This window comes from Anolis sagrei, chromosome 4 (genome assembly GCF_037176765.1).
Source record: "Anolis sagrei isolate rAnoSag1 chromosome 4, rAnoSag1.mat, whole genome shotgun sequence".
Classification (NCBI taxonomy): Eukaryota; Metazoa; Chordata; class Lepidosauria; order Squamata; family Dactyloidae; genus Anolis; species Anolis sagrei.
This window is the reverse complement of record NC_090024.1, coordinates 166,101,705-166,126,574: the sequence shown is the minus strand read 5'-3', so window position 1 is coordinate 166,126,574 and position 24,870 is coordinate 166,101,705. Positions and strand designations below refer to the sequence as shown.

At 39.4% G+C, this 24,870-nt stretch overlaps 1 protein-coding gene across 1 annotated transcript in view; it reads left to right on the top strand.

The window, feature by feature from the left end:
- The window catches only part of RAVER2 (ribonucleoprotein, PTB binding 2), a 43,019-nt gene that overhangs the window by 13,604 nt on the left and 4,545 nt on the right, over positions 1-24,870 (top strand). The window contains exons 2-10 of the mRNA XM_060773670.2: positions 4,437-4,503; positions 9,744-10,213; positions 13,825-14,016; positions 17,122-17,248; positions 17,606-17,685; positions 20,558-20,656; positions 20,882-20,993; positions 23,221-23,480; positions 24,697-24,808. Coding sequence (XP_060629653.2) covers positions 4,437-4,503; positions 9,744-10,213; positions 13,825-14,016; positions 17,122-17,248; positions 17,606-17,685; positions 20,558-20,656; positions 20,882-20,993; positions 23,221-23,480; positions 24,697-24,808 — 1,519 coding nt within the window. The remainder of the gene's footprint in view (positions 1-4,436; positions 4,504-9,743; positions 10,214-13,824; positions 14,017-17,121; positions 17,249-17,605; positions 17,686-20,557; positions 20,657-20,881; positions 20,994-23,220; positions 23,481-24,696; positions 24,809-24,870) is intronic.

Genomic DNA, 24,870 nt, shown 5'->3' with positions numbered 1-24,870 from the left:
GCTCTGTACTTGGTCTTCTTAGAAAAAAAGCAGCATACAAATTGACAAGTAAACATGATTTGGCTGCTTCTGTGGTTCCTATAATTATTAGAAAGTCCCCAGTTTTGCTTCAGAGGGCTAGTGTGGGTGCATAATACAGTTCTGATATCATCTCAGAGTGTCCATTCTGTTTGTTGTTGTTGAATCAATAGTTGAAATCCACAGATCAGAACATTTAGACTCTAGCAGTGCTATCTGTAAATGCAAACACTGTCAGTCTGTAGAACATTGCTTAATCTGACAGAAAAAAAATGTGTTTTCAGCACTAGAAAATAGGCTTAGTTCAGTGGTTCTCAACCTGTGGGTCCCCAGGTGTTTTCGCCTACAACGAGCAAGTTTACCAGTTGTTAGGATTTCTGGGTGTTGATGGCCAAAACATCTGGGGCCTCACAGGTTGAGAACCACTGACTTAGTTGGTCAGTTTAGCATGTTGTATGAATTTCTTTAAAATATTACAGTGAGCCTCCAGTATCTGCTGGGGTTCGCTTTGAGGAACCCCATGGATGCCAATGTGCATCGATGCTCAATCCCATTACTGTATATTCAATAGCAAAATGGCAAACAAATCTACAGAGCCTGAGGATCTGTGAAATAATAGGAGGCTACAGTAGGATATGCTTACATGTCAGTATGGTGCTCAGTATGTGACAAAATCATGTGGGTTTTTGGGGAGGATTTCCCCCCTAATGTTTTTGACCTGCATTTGGTTGAAAGCAGAACCCGTGAATATGGAATATTGATTGTACTATCTACGTTTCATATCTAATGGACAATTCCCAGCATACTTTCTTATTGTATCTTCTGTAAGCATTAAATACATTTTATATAGAAAAGGGTAATTCTCTTTAATAGCTATTTGCTCTTTTTTATTGTGTGTATTTCAGTGATGAAAATAACATAACACTTCCAACAGATTTCACCTTGTGTCCATATTCCTATGATAATTGAAATTCTCATTTTGGATACTATTCTTCTTGCTTATACACACACACACACACACACACACGACACCATAGATAGGTAGGAAGGTAGATGGATGGATGGGGGCAAGAAATAAAAACACACATGCACACTGGGCAGATGTGCTTGATTATTGAGTAGCAGCAGTAACTTAGTATCAGTGTATACTAAACAGTCTGAGGAGCCTCAACATGTTTTATTAACATGGCATTTGACAGCTGTTAACCGATGAAATAAGAGACCAGTATCCAATTTGACTAGAAAGAATACACTTGATCCTGCTCAGATCAAACCCCATTACTCACTAAGCTCTGTATATTGAATTAGCAGGTTGGCAAAATGGGAATATGTTATGATCTAGGAGACCTTGTCGAGCTGAGAGATTTGTTTATAACCAACTGAGTTTTGCTGGAGTCTTATAAGGTATTGTGGGTATTTAAGAGGTACCGAATCATGTTGCTTCAGTCGGAACTGTATGGTGCATTAAAAGTATTTTGGTGCTTCAAATGAGATAAGTCACTTTCTTTAGCGAAAGTTGCTGAGCTCTCATCTGGACTGGGATTGCAGTAGTTTTCCTCCCCCCATTTTCCAGCCTAAAATAGTCACATAAAGCTTTCTTTTGCTCTGAAGATGCTGCTTTGAATAGTTTTAAATAGGAAGAAAAAGGAAAAAGACTTGATCTGGGACAGAGCACTCTTGTCAAGAGAGAAAGCCAATTACTCAGTAGTTAAAATGTTTTAAATGCAATGTGTAGTTTGGCTAGTAATCACGTTGGTATTCTGACATTGCCCCATGACACGATGGCTTCATGTAACTAGCAAATAGAGAAGATGTGCTATATCCACTAAAGTCACAGCTGTTATCTGTTGGATAGTTTCCAGATCTCCTGGGATGGTTCCTAGCTTCTCTGTATGGTATTTTCACTTTATTCTAGATGGATTTTTTTTAAAAGTCCACCTGCATGATTTTAAATTCTTGTGAACTGCTCTAAGCAGGCCCGTAGCCAGGATTTCGATTCGGGGGGGGGGGGGGGCTGAGTCTGGGTGAACGAGGGTCTACCCTAGCAAACCTTTTGTATCGTTACCCCAATACCCCCAAGCATATGGGATATATTGAGTATGGTGATCAGATCATGATATGAATAAACATAACAGTTTAAATAATGTACCAGTAAGGCCTTTTTGTGAACCACCATGAGAATTTGGGAGGGGGGCTGAAGCCCCTCAAGCCCCCCCCCCCCAGCTACATGCCTGGCTCTGTGTTACATGGCCCCTAGAAGTGTTATTTCTCTTTATATATATGTTTGTGTGTGTGTGTATGAAATAAATTCAGATGAACGAGGTCATGGAAGAAATCTGTGCAAGTAAAAATCAGTCTATTTTGGATGGACAAATACTTTGTTTCAGTCCTTAGCTTTGGTCCAAATGTGAGTGATCTGACAGCAGATTGTTATGTGCAGGTGCTTCAGTTGTTTATCTTGGAGTACACAAGCGTGATTCTTTTTCCCATACAAGGTGACTTGGTCTTTCCACTTTTACAATGCTTGTTTTATTATAATAAGTAATTTGTTGATAGTGGCAGCCAATCTCTTTAAGAAGTTGAGTAAGGAGAGAGAAGTATTTTAGCGCACAGAAGCACCCAACTGGGCTCATGGTAGTAGTTTTTCAGCCAGTCAGTACAATAAATGTGGTCAAGAGTACAATTTTCAGTCTGGTTTAACATTCTCATTGGTATAACCTTCTATCCATCTCATCCGTGCAAACTAATTCCTTCCTTGTTTTCTTTATATCTAGATAATTAATCTAATGTATAATGCATTTTAAACTGTTTTATGACAGTTCAAAAAGTAATAGTGATGGCCTCAGTTCAGGAGATGTTCTTCTAGAATTTCAGAGCTTTAGCTAATAGATGAATTTCTCCATTATTTGAATTGACAAAACAGATCAATGACTACCATATTGCTTCAATGTGTCTGGAGCAGTTTCTCTTCTCATTCTGTTGACTAATACTGTTCACTTTTAATTTGAGCCCATGGACCTATTTCTGTACACTTCATTAATGTAATTTTGCATTCCTACTCCATGTCACTTCTCACCCCATAGGGGACTCAGAGTGGCTCACATATGTAGGCAGTGATTCGATACCATAAGAACATCTGTCAATAAAATAAACATATATATTAAAACAATCATTAAAAGCATATCAAACATTAAAAACCACTTAATTGAAACCATGCAGTCCAATATCGTAGTCCGTGGCCATTCCAGATTGTCATTGCACTATTTTATATTTTTTTATTACACTGGTAAATTAGTAACTTAATGTTTGTTCCCACATCCAAGTTTTTAGCTTTCTCCTGAAGGTCAGGAGGGAGGGGGCTGATCTAATTTCACTCAGGAGGGAGTTCCGTAGCTGAAGGGCCACCACTGAGAAGGCCCTGTCTCTCATCCCCATCAACCGCACCTGTGAGGGAGGCGGGACTGAGAGCAGGGCGTCTTCAGAAGATCTTAAAGTTCTAGCTGGCTTGTAGAGAGAGATACATTTGGACAGGTAAATTTATTCACCCTTCCCACCTCTGTGTACAGGATTGGCATGACCAGGATTCAATTCCCTGGCCATGGCAGCCTACTGAGTAACCTTGGACAAATCACAAACTCTTAGCTTCACAAACCCCCATGATAAGTTCAACAGATTTAGCATTAAATCAAAATAAAGCATACAAAAACAACAGTTCTCAACCCTGCCACTTTAATATTTCTCTTTGCATAATAACAGTTCTTTGAACCATTTAATGTCTGTATTCCATAGAGATTTCAACAGAGCTGCATTATAAAAAAGCAAAAGCATTATAAAGCAAGTGAAATATAAATTCAGTACTTCTCTGTCCCCTTGATTGTGCTACTAAAGTGCATTTTTTTCAGAGTGAAATCTTAATATGTTGTACAAGGAAGATGCAAAATGCTAGTAGCAGATAAGAATTGTCCTGTAATCATAGGTGTTGCAAGAGGTAATTGATGTTATGTGTAACGTTATCCCTTCCCTGTAGCAAAATGGTTACAGTTTAGATTCAAGATCCCATCTGTTGTGGCTTCTATTTCAGGTAAATAATGCATCTGAGTAAAGAATTTTATAGCAACTGATTTTGTTGTATGCTATAGCAGATATGACTTTGACTCTTATTATCAAATTGTTTACTGTATAATCCTTATGATAACTCAGTACTGGGCAACACAGTCTTTGGTAAAGCTTTTTCACGCTTTATGAACTTTTGCTTTCAAAGTCTCTTATTGAAACAACTTTTTGTCTAATTAATTCCTAACTGTTATCTTAGCAATAGTTACTCATTAAGCATGATTCCAAAACCATAGCACTAAAATAAAAATGATCAGTGCTCTGTAAATTGTTGTTTGATATATTGTCCTTTCTTCTTTTTATAGGAAATACATGATTTATTAAAAGACTTCGAATTGAAGTACTGTTATGTTGACAAAAACAAAAGAACGGGTAAGATTCACCTTTCGATAAATTGTTAAACTACAGTATTCTAAAAAACAGGATTTCAGTGTGATCCGATGAAGTGAGGAAAAAGTGGACCCAGTCTGGATCTTTTAACCCTCATTCATACTCTTTTTTTCCCCGTGTTAGGAGCAACTTGAGAAACTGCAAGTCGTTTCTGGTGTGAGAGAGTTGGCCGTCTGCAAGGACGTTGCCCAGGGGATGCCCGGATGTTTTACCATCCTGTGGGAGAATTCTCTCATGTCCCTGCATGAGAAGCTGAAGCTGACAGGTGGGAGCTCATCCCGCTCCCTGGATTCGAACCACCGACCTTTTGGTCAGCAGGCCTGCCGGCAGAAGGGTTTAAGTCATTGCATCACCAGGGGTTCCATTCACACTTTGAGAGACAGTGATTTGGCTCTAGGTCTGAACCCATCTCCAGTCTTCAGAAGCAGTGTGTGGAAATTCTATTTTATTTTGAAGCAAATTCACTCGTGAACCTAAAAAAGTTAAAGAATAAAAATAATGGAATTTGGATTATGTAATTTTATTTTCTATTTTATACCCAAAGTGAGTTAGCAAATTCTGCTCTCCATACACAGTCAATTCATCACACTCATGAGAGTTAGGGAAATAGGGTGCCTATGAAAGCGGAAAAAACAGGGCAAGTCCCTTCGGGGTGGTGGTAGTGAACTACAAGAATAAAATTATTATTATTGTTATTATTATTAGTAGTAGTAGGAGTAGGAGTAGTAGCCATGATACTTGCTGACACTTGTTCCTCCTGAAGCCTAAAGTTGTGCCCATCCCAATGCAGTCTCTGGCATTGGGATGGGCAAGGGCTTCTTTGGAGGGGCCGGGGGCAAACTCGTGAATAATCAAATACATGGATGCTGTGTGTGGTGGGGAGGTGCGGGACAACTGTAATCAATGTTGACATCTAAGAACCCAGAAATAAAAATGACTTGTCAGCCTATGATACATAACCTGAGTACCAGTTTGAAAATACATATGTTCATCCTTTGATGGCTTCAGTATCAAGTGATAGCTTGAATGTGTGACTCAGCCACTAAAGATGAGACTTGAAAGGCAGGCAGAGCTTTTATATCACTTACTGTCCTCTCAGAACCAGTACTGGAGGAAGTACTGCACGTGCTCAATTTCAGATAATGAAAGGTTTAAAAATAAACATCTCCTAGACTTTACATAATGAAAGATTTCCCCCTTCATGAAATCAGAAACATCAAGTACAAAGGCCAAAAATCTGATTTGAGCCAATTATGTATAGATTTGCTGAAGAAATGTTTGTGTTGAAAATACATTTGTTCCCATATTTTATGCTTTCCCCCCATAAATGTCCTACCAACTTCAACAGCTCATTAAAGAATGAGCATGAATCTTCTCCCCCCCTCCCCCCTCTCTATATATTATATATAAAAAAGTGTGTGTGTGTGTGTGTGTGTGTGTGTGAGAGAGAGAGAGAGAGAGAGAGTTTGGAGCCACTTGGATGTTATTCTGTTTTCTAATCCAAAGAGTTTTCTTTAAAATATATGTAAATGCTTCATAAATTATTACATAATAATATTCCTGATAAATGTATTCGGTTCTGCTAAAATGATTTGTGGGTTACAGTACTTAATTGCATTGAGCTATCCTGATGCATTGCCACTGTTTCTAGAAGTGGTCTTTTAAAACTTACATTCAGTAATAGCGGTCTAAAACAGTAATATGGAGTAATTATCTAGATCTCTTCATGAGTTTAATACACAGCAGTGACCAGTAAGAAGATGAGCTTCCCTTTCTTTCCTCTGCAGCTGCTGTACATCATGGGTTTGTGAGAGAAGAAATTGCCGTAATACAGGAATCTGCAGTTTAGTCCAAGATTATTTTGTTCAATTTTGGATAGTTTCCCTGTCAATGGTGGTTGTTTTTGTTGCTGTTGTGTACCTTCAAGTTGTTTCTGACTATGGCAACTCTGTCTCAAGGATTGTTTTCAGAGTGAGGGTTTTTGACTTGTCGAGGGAGTTTTTATAGCTCAGCAGGAATTCAAATTTTGGTCTCTTAGAGTGCAACTACATGGCAAAATTAATGCAGTTGGTCATCACTTTCACTGTTACAGCCCAGTGCTATAAAATAGTGGAAGCTATAGTTTTAAAAGGTGTTTATTTCACCTTCTTTACCAAAGAATGCTGGTACCTTACCAGACTACAAATCCCATGATCCCATAGTCTTGAGACATGGCAGTTAAAGTAGTAGCAAGCTGCATTAATTCTACAGTGTAGATCAGTGGTTCCCAGTCCGTGGTCCATGGACCACCAGTGGTTTGCAAGAACAAAAATATGGTCTGCAGCCTCACCATTACTACACCATTGCCTTGAAACCATGTGACAACAAAAGCGACTGGTCTCACGAAACCCTCTTACAATGCTGAGGCAACGGGGATGTCAGGAGGGGAGAGGTTGACTACCCATGAAAGATTACTACTACCACATCAGCTCTTTGGCTTTTTGTGGGCGAGCAGATGGTGACTGTTGGATGGCCTATGTTCTGTATCAGAAACTAGAGCTGGTCTATCCAATGCAATTTTCTGAATCAGCACCCCAAATTACCAAACCGAATCTAAAGTTTATCAAAAGTTGCAAACTATTGGTGTTGATATACTGTAGTGTAACACTCAAATACTGCCACACTGGCTCTCCTCCCAGTGCCAATCAATAAGGCACAGTCCACAATATTTACAAGCTCCCTTGATTCCATTAAGTGACTTTTGAAAACTCTCAGTGAAGGAAAGGAAAGATCCACTGTGGAAGTTTGCCCTTTGCATGTTCAGCTGTGGTCATTACCCAGAGAAATCCATCTTGATTGCCCTACTTTATAACCTTCTTTTCTCCATGCCTTGTGTCCCCTCAGACTCTAGTTAGGTTCTTGAAAAAAGGTGGATCTTCCCACAACTTTCTTTGTTTTGGCTATTGTGTGCTTAGTTTGGTTTCTGCTTGATTGGAGCATAATAGATCTGGACAAAAACAGCTTTTGGTGTTATAGTGTTGTAAATAGCTCCACACTTGCAAAGATGATGCATGTTGCTAAGCTGCCTTCCGAGGTGAACCAAGCAGAAGCACCATTGCTTATGTGGGAATTTGATCCAAGGCCTGGTGGAAATTCTATGGCCTAAATACAATTGGTTAGTCCAGGCATAATTGTAGCCCCCTGGGTCCTCAAGCCCTCTTCATTTTTCCCTGTCCTCTAGGCAGAATGACACGGTGACCTACCATGTCCTTCTGCCAAAAACATGGAGGAGGAAGGCACGTAGCAGCTGATTGCCCTTGGAGCACTCTTAGCCACCCTGTGTCTCTCCTGGCTTGAAGAAGGCACACGGTGGCTGAGAGCTCCCCAGTGCCCTCTCAGCCACCTCTTGTCTTGCCCATCTTCCGGCATAAAGCCAAGAGGATAGCCTGAGGATCGGGGCAGTTGCTGCGTGTCCCTCCTTATTCTGGGAGGACAACCTGAGGATGATCCAGGAACTGCCCTGGCCCCTTCTGGGACCCGCGCTCTCACTCCCAGGCCCATTCCACCCAGTGTGTGCCCGGCTCCCCTCCCTCCTGGCCCAGGCCTCCCGGCCAGGCTCGCAATGCGGCCCCAAGGCAAAAAAGTTTGCCCATGCCTGAATTAGTCCCAAGTAGAGTAGATTCATTGAATCAATTGCGGAATGGACCAAACACCCTTTGGTCCATGGGTGTTCTAAGTGGTCTTTACAATAGTATTCAAGCTTAGAGCCAATTTCTTTTTGTATCTATATGTTTCCAATTTAATGGAACTCTACACATTCTTTGTGGTTTAATCAAGAATATTTCTTTATATTACTTTACTTCACTTTTACCATATAAAGTAATATATTTAGTGCAATCGAAGTGTCCTAGGGCTGCTAGAATACAATGTGAAATTGGGGCTGTAAACAGAGGGTATTCTAAGGAGATCATTTACTTTCACTTTTTTCAGTTGTAAATGTCAATTATACTTGAGGACATACTGCTTTTTTTATATTAAGATTTATCTATGCAAACACTGGACACAGTGTTATCCCTGAGAAACAAGTTATAATATGTGTAAGTTAACTTGGACGTTTCAGTACCTTCATTATCAAAAGTGCTGCTTTAGGCATCCCACTATTGTTGTTTAAGTCTGGCTGACAGTCATTGTGTTTCTCTCCTCTAGCATGTTATTTCTTTTATTTATAGGATCTATAGTGTACAATTATCACATATCCTGGTTGTTGATGAATATGATGGCTGAAATTTTTGAGTATATTTAATTGGTATTAATGATCTTAGCTATTGGTGAGTTAAACATGTTTTTTAAGTGACTTATGTTTATAATTTATTTAGTAAACCTTTTGGACTTGAAGATAGTGTAACCTCTGATTATTCAAGCTTGAAAGAAAACGTTAACATTCCCAATTCTCAGTGGTATCATATTGCCAGTCAATTCGACTTCTGCTGAAGTTTTGCTGTTCAGGAGAAAGAGATGATTAATAGGCAGTCTGGAATAAAAGATGTTTTCTGTTTCAAACTGTAATCTTGCAACCAGAGCTTCCTGGAATTGAATGTCAGGAAAAGGCTCTATTGAAATATGATATCTCAGCAATAACTTTAAAAGGCTGTGGTGTGCCAGGCATCACAGTTACCTCCCAGCCACATTATGGCAATTTTTAACAAAGAACCATGTCTTGTCGAAATGAAAACGTGCATCCCATTTTACTTTGGACTTTGTTTAACTTTATATGAGGGGTTTTTCCCCCCAATAGCGCTGTTAATAGCACTAGTAATAATGTTTAACGTTACCCCTTAAGTATTAGGCTTTGGACATAATTTTATTCTTAAAAATGAACATTGTTTATACTTTAATCATAGTGCGCCACTTTATAAAATTGGGACTTATTTTTGATCCGCTTAGTTTACTAGCACCTTTGATATAAGCCAGTGGTTCTCAATCTTCCTAATGCCGCAAGCCCTTAATACAGTTCCTTATATTGTGGTGACCTCCAACCATGAATTAAGGAAATCACAAGCAATCGCATATCAGATTTACTTTCATATCTCCAATTATTTATATACTTTGGGGGGGGGGGGCATCAGAAAAGTTACAACTTCTATTTTTTCACATGGTATTGTGACTTCCAAAATAGCACTGCTGCTGAAGGTGAATTGTAGTACAGAATATGTAAACAAGTTGCTTATTTTGTTGTCTTTCAGCTTTCGTTACTCTACTGAATGGAGAGCAAGCTCAGAACGCAATACAGCTGTTTCACCAACATACTCTTCGAGGGAAAGAAATATCAGTACAGCTTCAACCAACTGATGCTCTACTCTGCATTACTAATTTACCCACCTCCTATACATTACAAGAGTTTGAAGAGTTGGTCCGGCCCTATGGCAACATTGAGAGACATTTCTTGATTTACAGCGAAGTTACTGGCTATTCCAAAGGCTATGGCTTTGTGGAATACATGAAAAAGGATTCTGCCGCTAAAGCTAGGTTGGACCTTTTAGGAAAACAATTAGGTGGAAATGTCCTCTTTGCACAATGGATGGATGTTAACCAATTAACTCCAAAACTGATACATTCAAAGTGTCTATGTGTAGAAAACCTCCCTATAGACTGCACCGATTCAAACGATCTGGTGCAAACATTCTCAGCTAAACATAAGCCTGTCTTCTATCAGGTATGTATCTATTCGAAAGCCAAAGCTCCTTTTTTGGCATTTTTTATGGTTTGACAATATAGCCTGTATGTCTTTTCCTTTGTTTGGTTTCCCACTTTATATGTTCAGGTTAGTGAATGATTATGCCATGTTTGTGACATTCACAGTAACTGTATAAAACTTTTATTTGGTTTACCTGTGTTAGTCACCTGGAAATTACATAAAAGGACATCTGAGCATAGTTTACTTATCACAAACATTAACAAAATTGCTGTTTTGATACTTTTTCAAATTATTTTAAACAATCTCTTATTTATGTAGTCTCTCTCTGTCTTCCTCTCTCTCATATTCAGTAAAGCTCCTTTGTTGTTTATTTGTTCATTTGCTTCCGACTCTTCGTGACCTCATGGACCAGCCCACGCCAGAGCTCCCTGTTGGCCGTCACCACCCCCATCTCTTTCAGAGTCAAGCCAATCACTTCAAGGATACCATCCATCCACCTTGCCCTTGGTCAGCCCCTCTTCCTTTTTCCTTCCATTTCACCCAGCATCATTGCCTTCTCTAAGCTTTCCTGTCTTCTCATTATGTGGCCAAAGTACTTCATCTTTGCCTCTAAAGCTCCTGTATATCAAAATATTACATCGAAAGAAGACACTCAGAATAATTTAAGTGTAGAAATAATTGCTCCTGAAGGCAGCCTTCCAACTGAGAACACTTCTTGAATTTTTGGTAGTGAAACTCCACATGGGATCTTATGCCATACTAAATTTGCTAGACTTCAAATGTTTTTCTGATTTTTTACAGCAGTGAACTAATGTGGCTGTCCTTCTGGAAGATGGAAAAAGCAGAGAAGTGATCTCTGTTTTTGCATGGGCAAATATTAGATCATTTTAAAACTGTAGAATGGTCATTCTCATTGGAGATATGTTGGCGGTTCCAGATTTCATCCCTTGCCATCTCTGCTTAAAAGGAACGTAGAGAGCAAAACTGAGAGGGTTTTCTTTGAAAGTCACATTACTGGACTAAATGGAGGAGGCTATTTTATATGTTCACACTACTTTCCAGTGTGTTTAGAATAGTGTTTCTCAACCTTCCTGAATGGTGTTGTGACCCCAGCCATAAAATTACTTTCATTGCGACTTCATAAATATAATTTTTCTACTGTTATGAATCGTAGGTAAATATCTGATATGCTGAATGGATTTTCATTTACTGGACCAAATTTGGTACAGATACTCAATACATCCAAATTTGAATACTGGACGTGTTGTGGGGCATTGATTTTGTCATTTGGAAGTTGTAGTTCCTGTGATTTAGACTTCATTTACAATCAAAGAGCATTCTGAACTCCACCAACAATGGAATTGAATCAAAGTTGACACACAGAATTCCCATAACCATACTGGAAGGGTTTGGTGGGCATTGACCTTGAGTTTTGAAGTTGTAGTTCACCTATATCCAGAGAGCACTGTGTACAATAATGGGCCTGGACCAAACTTGGCATGAATATTCAGTATGCCCAAATGTGAACACTGGTGGTATTTGGGGAAAATAGACTCGTCATTTGGTAGTTGTAGTTGCTGGGATTTATAATTCACCTACAATCAAAGGGCATTCTGAACCCCACCAACAATAGAATTGGGCCAAACTTCCCACACAGAACTTCCAATATGCCTGAAATATTATATGAAACTGCTTTATTTTGCTGTATTTTCCTATTACCTTATTGTTTAAATATATACATTCTGGTTGCTAGATATTATTTGCTAGCTAGGCACCTTCAATCCATTTTGATAGAATTTGCACAGGTGGGTTATACCTGTTTATGATGTTACATTGTTCCCGGATGATTCCATAGGACAATATGAACAGCTGCTGCATGTTTGTCAAAGGGCAAAAGCTATTGGCATGAAATAAGTCCTGATGAGTTTTCTGGTTCCTGTGGGGGTTATATGAGTAGATACAGAATTGTGTTAAATCTTCTTAAAATGGTCTGTAAAGAAAATGGTATGATACAATCACCTGGGAACCAGCAAACATCTGTACAAATGGAAGCAGCTTCAATTTATTTGCTGTCTTTGTTGCTAAAAGTGAATGACCATTCTACAGTTTGTCTCTAAACATTGTAGTGTGTGAAAATACAGTATCAGCATCTACATAATTATCACTTTTCCTTAGTGGTTTGACCAGGGCTTCTTAAACTTTTCCATTATAGAACTCGGGAATATAAGTAAATAAAGTAGATATAAAAACCAAACATAATAAATCAGCATTTTCAAGGCTTGCTAAATAGGCAGATTTTTGTCTTTATGAAGTCTAGCTGAAGCATCTTCTGAAGAGCCCACTTTGAACACTGCACAACAGATTCATGAAATGTCTAAACCAGCCATTAGGTGATGCATAGAAAAAAGTTTCAGTACTCCAACATTGAGCTAAGGGAACCCCATTTGGGGTCAGGACCCACAATTTAAGAATTAGACAATTATATCAAACTGATGCTACTCCCGTAGTTCTTCAGGAATACTCCTGTAACACTAACACCCCTCCTACACTGTCCTTATATCCCAGAATCTGATTCCAGATTAATAGGTAAAGGTTTCCTCTTGACATTAGAATTAATTGTTTCTGACTCTGGGGGATGGTGCTCATCTCAGTTTCTAAGCCGAAGAGCCATCGTCGTCCATAGACACCTCCAAGGTCATGTGGCCAGCATGACTGCATGGAGCACTGTGACCTATTAATCTATTCACATTTGCATGTTTTTGAACTGCTAGGTTGGCAGAAGTTGGGGCTAACAACAGGAGTTCACCCTCCTCCCCAGATTTGAACCGCTGACCTTTTGGTCAGCAAGTTCATCAGCTCAGATTCTGGGATAAAGGGGCAATGTGGAAGGTCTCTTACTGATCGAGAAGGGTGTTTGTATCAAATCTCTTTCTTCAGTAGAACTTTTGATTTATGTGCTTTTGCTCTTTTTTAATAACTGGGTCTTGACATCTGAAATGCAAAAGGTGTTTGTAGATCAAGTGTGTAAAACTTAGCTTCTGGTATATGTTGGCTATAGAGGTTGCAAGAGAAGCTATAAACTATCCTTGACATGGGTGGAAAGGGAATAGCTTCCTGTATCTCAGCTAAAGGCTGGGCTGCGAAGACTAATCAACTAGAATTTCACGGAGTTTCACATATATCCCATCTGCTATTTATCACATGATTTGGAAGGGGCAGGGAGGTGTCATCAGTAAAGTGGCGTTTCAAAATAATTAGCATTCTTCAGGAACAAATATCAAGAAAAATCTTTCCCAAGATTAATAACTAATTCCCATTTTAATTCTATCTCTTTACGCCCCATAAAATAACTGTCAAATTTATTTCATAGCTTTGGTTCTTCATGAGATTACATTGCCGGGCAAGAGTAATTCAAGTACAGCCGCATGACTGTCATCTGAAAAATATTTGGGTATTAAATTTAGCTTAATGGGGGGAGTGATTTGCAACGTTAACTTGCTTTGTGGAATGTTAAATATTTTTCACAAGTAGTTCATATTTAGTGGGGTGGGGTAATATAGTGGAGTTTCATACCAATCGTAGAAATTAGTACCATATCCACTGTACTGTATTATGAAATTTCCTTACAGCTTGCCCAGGAGGAAGATAGCTCTGTTGGTGGCTTTGCAGTCGTTGAGTATGAAACAGCAGAGAAGGCAGAGGAAGTCCAGCAAAGCACAGATGGTTTAACTATCAAAGGGAAGAGTGTGCATGTGTCATACTGTGCTCCTGGAGCCCCAGGACGCAGCACACTTGCGACACTTATAGCAGCACAGCGAATGGTAAGAGAGAATTTATGTCTCCAGAGGGGTTTGTTTGTGAAAAAGGAATGGATGCACTGCACACACAAAAATGATGATGGTGATGATTCTGATGGTGTTTGGGCAAGTACAGTAGAGTCTCGCTTATCCAACTTTCGCTCATACAACAGTCTGCCTCCCGCCCGGATCCACAGCTGTTTCAATATATTTTGGTGCTAAATTCATAAATACAGTAATTACTACGTAATGTTAACGTGTTTTGAACTTATTTTCTGCTGATTTTTTGTAGAACATGATATTTTGGTGCTTAATTTGTAATATCATAACGTAATTTGACGTTTAACAGGTTTTTCCCTAATCCCTCCCTATTATCCAACATTTTCACTTATCCAACGTTCTGCTGGCCCGTTTATGTTGGATAAGCAAGACTCTACTGTAGTGAGAAAACCTGGCCCTCCACCTTCACAGGGATTAGGGATGCATGACTCGTGTGAGAGTGGAAAACATGCAAATAGAAAACATTATTTTTTATGAGAGAGAACATAAGGAATCTAGCTTTCTGTGATCAACATCTTCTGGAAATTGAGTATAGAGTTGTACTGGAGAAATCTAGAGATTTCTAAAGAGATAATAATAATCAGATTAGCAATTAATCAAACCCAGAAAAGTTAAATCTACAAATGTGGAGGGCCAACTGTAGATCTGTCATGCACATAGATTCTCAAATGATTCTCCAAATATACAAAACATTCCTGCAATTTGACCTAGTGGATTTGTTTTTTTCCTTAATATGTCCTACTTGGTGGATTAAGATGAGCTACTGTGGATGGATAGATATCCCGCTCTGTATCACAACTTGGGAAGAGGCATAAAAATGAATTCAATAAAAAGATTAAAACAGCTCAAAACAAAAACAAAAAATAGACTAAAATATATTACATATATTAACAAATATTTTAACATGATAGTAAAGGTAAAGGTTTCCCCTGACATTAAGTCTAGTCGTGTCCAACTCTGAGGGATGGTGCTCATCTCAATTTCTAAGCCAAAGAGCTGACGTTGTCCAAGGTCATGTGGCCAGCATGACTATATGAAGTGCCTTCCTGCAGAAGCGGAACCTATTGATCTACTCACATTTGCATGTTTCCGAACTGTTCGGTTGGCAGAAGCTGGGGCTAACAGCAGGAGCTCACCCCACTCCCTGGATTCAAACTACCAATCTTTCAGTCAGCAAGTTCAGCAGTTTAACCCACTGCACCACCAGGAGACCCATGATAACATGATAGCTATGTATAAATATGTGAAAGGATGCCATAAGGAATATGGAGCAGGCTTGTTTTCTGCTGCCCTGGAAACTAGGACTCAGAGCAATGAGTTCAAATTACAGGAAAGGCCATCTGAACATTAAGAAGAACATCCTGACTGTAAGAGCTGTTCAGCAGTGGGACTCTTTGTGGTGGAAGCTCCTTCTTTGGAACCTTTTAGACAGAGGTTATATGGCCCTCTGTCAGGGGTACTTTGATTGTTCTTTCCCTGCATAGTAGGGGTTGGAGTAGATAGTCTCTTCCAACTCTATTATTCTATTGTTCTAAGTTAGAAAAAGATTTAAAAGTCAATGTAGTTTAAATCCACATGCATAAACATTTTAGAGTGAGTCACGTAGGTCCCAAAGTTTAATGAACATCCATATCTTTACCTGGTTTATAAATGATGCCAAAAGTGGTGCAAATGTGACCCAAAGGGGAGAATCCTCCACAACTGGGGAGTAATAGTAAAGAAGGCCTTCTTCCATGTTCTCATACTGTTTGTTGATCTCTCTAGTGCAGTGGTTCCCAACCTGTGGGTCCCCAAATGTTTTGGCCTTCAACTCCCAGAAATCCTAACAGCTGGTAAACTGGTTGAGAACCACTGGTTTAGTGGGACATAGAAGAGCCCTTCCCCAAGCAGATTTATCCCTTTATCAGGGATACCAGGGGAGAAGCACTCCCTCAAATATCAGAAGTTATATAAGATTCCAGGAATTGTATGACATTACAGTAGTAATCTACCTGGGAGGTTACCAGTGCATGAACTACTGTGGCTAGGATTACCTGTATCCAGGAAAGGCTATAGTAGGTGCACCAGTCAAAGCTGGCACCAAGAATTCACAGAGTCCTCTTGGGTCTCTAGTGACAAAGATTGCCACTAAACTGTGCCCCTCCCCTTCAGGAAAGGAGCGACCTCCAAATTTCAGCTTATTGCCCCTAATTAAATCAGTTGTAGCATCCAGGCCCTGGTCCATCATTTGCACAACCCCAGTTTGACTCTGGTGGCTGGAAATCAAGCTGAGAGTCATCAGAATTTCAAATGACCTCCTAATGACTTCAACAGGCAACTTCATAGTTATATACTTTGTTCAAACCTTTATCTAGCTATTTAAAAACAAAAATAAGAAGTTCTACTCTTGATGGAAGGATAATAGCCACAGCATAGGTATAGTGACTAAAACTTTAATATTAGAGGAATAAGTGGTAGTACCTGTATTTTCCACCAGAACATTAGAAGGTTCTAGGTCAGTGATGGTGAAACTTTTCGAGAGATGAGTGCTCAAACTCGGAATGGGGGTTGGACACTGAGGGGAGCGGGACAGATAGGCAAGTGAGTGGACAAGCGGGGTGGGGTGGAGTGGGCAAGCAGGTAAGAGAGCAAGTGGATGATTGGGGGGTGGATGGAAGGGAGGCGGGTAAGCAAACAGGCAAGCAGGGGGACAGCCAAGTAGGCACAAGGCAGGATGGTGAGTGAGCAGGGGGTGGGCAGTCGTATGCATGCCAGATGAGAAAGTGCTGCATGCATAGGTTTGCTATGAATGTTTCTAGATGATGTTCTGAATGTGTCCAGTCCCATATTTGACTTTTAAGATTGCTAACCAATACTGTATCAGAGGTATCAAACTTGTAGCCCTCCATATATTTGAGCCTCCAACTCCCAGAAGCCTTAGTCAGCTTGTTTAATGGCCAGGAATTCTGGGAGCTGAAGTCCAAAACAAATGGAGGGCCGCAGTTTCATACCACTGCTCGTTGAAATGTGCTAATTATAGAGAAGCCATAGGATATTACAGAATTAACTTTCTTATTTTCCTTAATCAAGATGAGGAACAACAGAAAGGGGTTGCTTCCAGAGCCAAATGCAGTGCAGATTATGAAAAGCTTAAACACCCCAGCAATGCTGCAGATGTTACTACAACCTCAATTACACGGAAGTCTTAACAAATTTGGTAAGCTTTTAAAATTCAAGTCCTATAAGGTGATATGGTGCCCCCCTAATTTGATCTCAGATCCAATTACAGGGCCAAAAAGTGATACATCTGTGCAAAAGATGCACAATCACACAACAATAAACATAGAGATGCAGACTCTTTGTAAAGGGCACACAACTGTCAGGCCTGTGAAAAATTGTCATTATGATATTATTAAATTATTTATATATCAAGTCATGTAAAGCTATTGGAAAAAGTGATTATGAGGGGGAAAATTTACTTTTTAGAAGTTCATTCTGTCTAAATGTATTTTTTCTTGACTTAAACAAGATAGTCTTCTAATAAATATGTATTCTATTATCTTTTATAAAACAGTCCTTGGCGCTCCTGTGACTGTACCCCATGTTGTATCCCCATTCGCCCCAGCATTTGTACACTTGAATAAAGTTCATCAGGTATGTTTTTTACAAATTGATGTAAAATATATTGGTTAAGCAGTTTGAGTCAACATATGGTAAGAAGGATGACCCTTGGATTCTTGGAAGCCCCATTGGGCCTGACAGAGTTGGGCAAAGCATGGGTGGGTGCCATCTTATTTGCAGTCTTGCAGACTTCCTCTAGAGCAGGATAGTCCAACCCATTTTCATCGAGAGCCTTATATTTGCCTTCAAAGGGCCACTGAATCTTGCGATACACAGAGCCAATTATAATTTTTTACATAGTGGTTTGTGCTCTGTAGTTTTTACATAGCTTTGATCACCAAATGTTAATGGACAACAACATCCATAGCTTTGGGTTATCTGCCATGCAAACTGGGGATATTGGGCATTGCAACCTGACAGCACTTTTGGCTCTGAGGTTAGGGAAAGGTTAAATGACATTTTAAAGTCAGGCATCATACCCACAAGCTTTGTATCTAAATCCAAACCTCACTATCCTCACTAAACAAAACAACTGGAGCCTTCCATGTGTTATTGCAGTGGCTCTCAACCTGTGGGTCCCCAGGTGTTTTGGCCTACAACTCCCAGAAATCCCAGGCAGTTTACCAGTTGTTAAGATTTCTGGGAGTTGAAGGCCAAAACCTCTGGGGACCCATAGGTTGAGAACCGCTGTATCATTGTATCACATCAGCTCATGATGTCTCATGAAGCATACAGGAATTGTAGTTCAGCATCTGGAGAGCCACATAAAATGACACGGAGGGCTGGATTTGGCCCATGTGCTTTGAATTTGACATGTGTTCCTTAGAAGTCCTCACATCTTTCTCAAGCTCTGAGAATGGGCAGGAAAACAAGCTAGTCAGAACAGCTTGGTTGACTAAACAGACTTGAGGCTGGGAGTGGAGCAGTGGCTTCTGGAGCATAAACACCACTCCTAGGTGCACCAGTGGTCAGCCAGCTTTGGGGCTGTTTATCCTCTTTTGTCTATGAGCGTTGGGGCTGGCTGAAATATTCTGGATTATGTTTTCAGTAATTTGACCCATCACCACTTTGTCAGGTTGACCATGGGGCTGTTATGAGAAGACGCATATTCATAAAACCCAGTTCAAAGGGTTCCCCTAGGAAGTGTAGGCAGCCATGGTCATACCCTTGTGGGTTGCAGTGGGTGGTACTGCCTCACTCTCAGATGGCAGAGATTGCAAACAGTGGCTTCTGTCTCTAAAAGGAACCCATTCCAGGTCTACATCAGCTCACCTGGCAAGTAGGTCTAGAGAGATGCCTGATCCAGGCCAATGTTGGGCCTGGTTTCTTCAAATGTAACCAATATGGCCTTTTCCATTCCAACCGAACCTTGTTGCTGGTTATGCTGTTCACTTGCAATCAAAGTAATACTTCAGTTATATTAACTTCTAAATTATTAATAATATATTGTTGGATCCATAATTCAAAAATAGTACTTGAATTATGTTGTTATGTGCTATTATTTTATAGATCTGTCTTTCTGCATCACAAACTTTGCATCACATACTTTCAGAATGACTACATAGGTCTTGATATTCTTTATTAAGCAGTAAGAAATAAAACTTATCAAATTTAAAAAAATTAGGTAGACATTTAAACTGTGACCTCATTTTAGCAGTCTAATCTTTAAAGATTATCAGTAAGATAGTCTTTTTTTCATCTATGTTAATAGGACATACTATTCTCAAACCTTAAGGATAACTAGGAAACTAGAACAAAGGTATCACATATATCTCTTTAAAGTTATTTTGAACAGTAAATTCATAAAACAGATTAAATCCTCTTTACTTCCCCCATAAAGCAGCCTAAATAAGGATAATAAGAGTTTCTCTGCTTTCCTAGGCTATGTTGAGGCTTGAAATTTTCCTCCCTAGATCAGAGGGGAGAAAATAGGTTATTTCTTCAAACGGACTCCTCATACGCTGATGTAGACCCCAATTAATTTTGTGGTGGTGGTAGTGTTATTTCTTTTCAGTTGTAAAAGATTACTGAGAGACAAATACTAGTGATTCTCTTATTATTCTCTTGATATCTGTTTTTAGTGTTATTGCCTCTCTGATCTTGCCGACTGTATACCTTTTTGAAAAAATTAAAAGCAGAAATACATACTTTTCATTCACTCACAGGAGAAAGTGAGACATGCTGCACATAGAAGTTTGAACTGATCACGTTTGACTGTTGTCTTTGATTACATATTCCACAAATAAACAAGGTGGTGCTTTTCTTTGCAACAAAATCACATTCTGATTGGTCGTGGAAAAAGGATTATGATTTTAATTAATCTTTCAACTTGACCCAAAAACCTGATTTTGCCAGTTGTATAATCTGGGGGGGGGGGGGGGGGGATTATACTTCAGTCTTGATACACCTGTTTCCTGCACCTTCCTTGGAAAATACTGTATTTCTGTACTAGGTAGCATTCTCAACTACATTCAAATGTTTGCTCCAGCTAGGCTGAATCCATTGAGACAATTGAACTTATATATAATACAATAGAAATACAATGGAAATGTAAAAAAAAAAAAGGGGGGGGGAGGCTGTTGGTGGACACCAGTATTTTTCCACCAACTGAGTGGGGGGAAAGGGCAGGTTATAAATTATTATTATTATTATTATTATTATTATTATTATTATTAAACCAGGAGTTGTTTCAATGTTGAACTACTACAACTCTGGAGACTAGGGTTCAAATCTCCTTTTAGCCATGGACATAAAGCAAAGTGATATGAAGGGACTTCCACCAGTCAAAAGTAAGAAAAGGGCCCTTATTGCAGATATGAAGGGAATTTGACATCTGTGTTTTCATTTGTAAGATGGCAGAATAAAGTCCATTCCATATGTAACTCATGTAGCTTTTCCTTATCAGGGACCAATTCCTGGAAATGCATCCAGTTTGATGTTACAGAATCTCTCTCATCTACAACTGGCACAACTAACGAAGACTGAAAATATTCATACTAACACTGTGAGTTGAATAAATTAAACTGCCCATAGATGAGTCATAGTTATCCCAGAGGCAATAATTCTTTATAAACAAAAAAGTGGAAATGTCTTCTTCCTGAAAATGTAATATTATTTGATCTTCCATTCATATAAACAGTGTAAAGCAAATATCTTCCATCAAAGGCTGGGTAACAATTCAATAAGATGTTGTTTTAATAATCTACCACACTTCTGTGCTTCTTTGCAGAAACCTAGCTTACTTGGAGAGCCTCCAGCAGTTCTGCTTCAGACAATGCTAGGAATGGGGGCTGCGCCACAAGTAACTGCAGACATCGGGAGCCATGGAGAAGCACGCAATTGCAAGTGACATTTCATTTCCTATTATAGTAAAAGAAATTCCCCTTTAAAAAGACAACAACCTCTGGGCAATATATCTATAATTACGAAGGGCAGCACCTTTAGGAAATATGCTGTAGCCCAGTTCAGACAGCTAAATAAGAGGCAGGAGTGTTTAGCAAAGGCAGATGACGGTTGTGTTGATGAGTTTGTTATGGGCATGTTGAATAACTGGCAAAAGGATAGCAACTCTGTTGTTAGATACAGTTAAATAATTTATGAAAAGAGGCAGCATTAGAGACAATGGCCCATTCGTTTTATAATATTCTGCTAATGGAAATTCTGACTGACTCAGCTTTTGACTATCCAAGAGGTGTCCTCATTTTACTTCTACCTTACCATCCTAACCTAGCCATTGGTTATGATACTCAGTAGTTTTTCAAACTTACGAAGATGCAAGTATGTTTGATAAAGTTACATACCAAATGAACGTAATTGCATGTTATGCTGATGTCGAATGTGTTACATAAAATCAAGCAAGAAAGCAGCAGGAGGAACAGGAAACTAATCTAAACAACAATGGAATGCCTAGCTGAGAAATTAATAGAATCACAAGGTCTGCAAGTTACAACAAAATACAAAATCTACAACATCGTGATACATGCCAATTGTAATCCACATGTTACTCTCCACTGGTTTCAACCACCAGATCCTTCCAATCTGGTGCATCATTGCTAAAAAACCTAAAATTAACCTAAGCATCATAACCAAGATCATGTTCAGTTTGGGTGAAGTGAGTCTCCCAGGTTCAAACCAAAACATTATTGGAAAAGGCACCTTGGGAATCCACCTGTGCATTTTTCTCTTCCTGTGGTGGCACACAAGTGTGATGTATAACTGATTGTCATGAAGCAGCTACAATCCCTTATTGCTGCGCTTCTACCATTCACAAGAAGTTGGATCTGAGCCTCTGATACATCATGGCCAACTAACACCTGGGGATTTTACTGCTGTAATGTAACATATGTTATGTAGTAGGACAGAGTTGGGAAGCATGACCCTCGTTGATTTTATGATCATTTAGATCCCCTCTTTTAAAGTTAGAAGGAAGGATAGATAGATAGAGATATTGTTATAGATAGATATAGATACATCCATGAGGCTGGTCCATGAGGTCGCAAAGTCGAAAATGACAGAATGAATAAACAACAAAATAGATTTATTTCACTTTTTTATGAATATGTAAACTGAAAATAAAAACATATTAATCTAAAGTTAGAAGTCACAAGCCTTTGCCTTCTACATAGTCAAAATGTCTAACAAAGTAGAATAGATTTTGAAGGCTTGGAAAATTGTTTTCCTTGATATGTTGTTGTTTATTCATTCAGTCGCTTCCAACTCTTTGTGACCTTATGGACCAGCCCACACCAAAGCTCCCTGTCAACTGTCACCACCCCCAGCTTGATATGGGATGGTTTAATAGAAGAATATCCTGTTTAGAAATATAGATGACTCAATTTCACATAACTCCCTTAAAATTAATTTCTTGTTAAGAATGAGGCAACTTCCTCTTTTTTTACCCAAAGTATTATTACTCTGTCCAGTGTAATAAAAAGTGGCTTTATGCAGATTTATTTTGAAAAGCTTGTACATAAGTATTTTCATAGAATCATAGAATCCTAGAGCTGGAAGAGACCTCATGGGTCCAACCTCCTGCCAAGAAGCAGGAAAATCGCATTCAAAGCACCCCCAACACATGGCCATTTTGCCTCTGTTCAAAAGGCTCCAAAGAAGGAACCTCCATTATCATGTGCAAAAGTTTACTATTTTTCATAGGCAGTTTTCTGTGTAAACAGTTTTTTAATTTAAGTTTTAACAATGAAAGGCAAAAGAGAGAGAAAGAAAAAAAAGACATATAACAAAACACCATACATGGCCATGTATGCAGCAGTAACTCTGTTGTGCTTTGAACCAATTTGCTGCTGTTACTTGCAGAATTCCAACACAAAATTGTATTCTTTTTGTAATTATTGTTGTTCTATGAAAACAGGCTGTTATGCAAATAAAACTTTGCTTGCTTTTAGGAAAAGCAGAAGGCCTAAGTGCCTGGTGGGGGGAGGTATTTCTGTTTTGTTGCAATTACTAAACAGGCTCCTCAGTGCTTTTCTTATAGCAGACACCATGAGCAGAGTATCCTGGTGATCCTCGCCAAATAGACCTTCTTTTTCCCATTTATGGTTTACGATACAGTATCAAATACGGCTCAAACACCGGTCGCAACAGGGATGGGCATGATGCCATTCTTCCCAAGTCAGCACGTGGCTGGCCAAGCGATGCCGAGGCCAAACAGCGCACAGGAGAAGCTGCCACCTGGAGTGGGGCTGACAGAAGGCACTGGCTCTGGATCACAGCCGTATCGGCCGAGCTTGACAAATGCCACTGCTGGAGGCCTGAGAGCGGGACATCTCACGCCACAGAGCCAGCCAAAGAGCGTGGACTCTGCCCTGGGGGTGAGAAACAGCCTTTAACTATTGCAGTCCCATTTGTAATGCAGTCATTACACAAGAGACATTTTAAAAACTGATCCAAATTATTCTGGCTTTGGGGAGGTTGGGTGGGATTAGGGGGCATTTTAAGTGTATTTATTGTATTCTAATTCTGTTTCTACCACACTTTTACTATTTAATTGTTTTCTTAACTTTTGTATTGGACTTTTAAAATTGTCTAGTGTGGATTGTTAGCCCACTTGAGTCCCCACAGAGAGACAGGCAGGGTATAAATAAAGTTAATAATAATAATTCTGAACAAAGAAATAGAAGTATTATTGCCTTTTGTTACAATGTCTAAAATAGAACCTACATGTGCCAGATGATATTCTGCAGGCAGTCCCCAAATCACAGGCTGGATCTACACTGCCATTTAATGTAGTTTCTGAATGCAGATTAACTGCATTGAACTGGATTATATTTGTCTACACTGCCATATAATCCAGTTCAATGAAATTAATCTGCATTACTGCATTATATGACAGTGTAGATCCAGCCACAGACATCCGACTTACACCTGACTCCTAGTTACAAGCAGGGGTGAGACAAGAGGAAGTGAGAGTGAATCTACCCCTAGGGAGGGAAGTTTATTTTGTGATATGAGTATGTTTTGCATTTCTTTCTTTTCCCTGACACAAGTAAACATGGGCCTTCTCATATTCAGTGCAAAAGTAAATTACACAGTACTGGTGCAGGAATTACAAAACAGTTCTATTCATGTCTGCTGAAAAGTTCCTTGGGATTTACTCCCAAGTAAATAAGGAAAGCAGAGGTGGAGAAATCTGGCCCACAGGTTTGTGGCTACGCTAAAGCACCTTTAAAGCCATCAGGTACTCCATGTTTACCAAATTTTGAGATCCCTCCCTGTTTGCTCCTGTACCTTCCAGGGTGCAGGGGGGCAAATTTTGCCATCTCTTTGGCATTATTTTTTCAGGCCTGAAAGGAACTTCTATTCTACATAAAGGAAACAACTTGTCCCAAATACAGTGAAGTCAGCCAAAAACTGGCTTCAAAGAGGAAGTGGGAGTAGCTTTCTAACCCAATCGCCGAAACTTGCTTTCAGTGAATTCAAAGGAACTCTGTTGGCATGCAGGAAAGATATCAGTATGGTATTAAACTCTGCGTACCAGTCAGTGGTAGGGTAAAAATGGAATACATAAAACATATATGTATTTTACAGAATTCTTTGAAAAACCAGACCTCTCTGCTGGGAGATCCTCCCAAAGAAATCCACCTTAGTACAAATCCCTACTTGAACTTGGCCAGTGTGCTGCCGTCTGTGTGCCTTTCGGGTAAGTAGCGAGTCTTTTTTTTTTTTCTTGGAAGAGAACGTGGGAAGGGGTCTCTAGGTGCA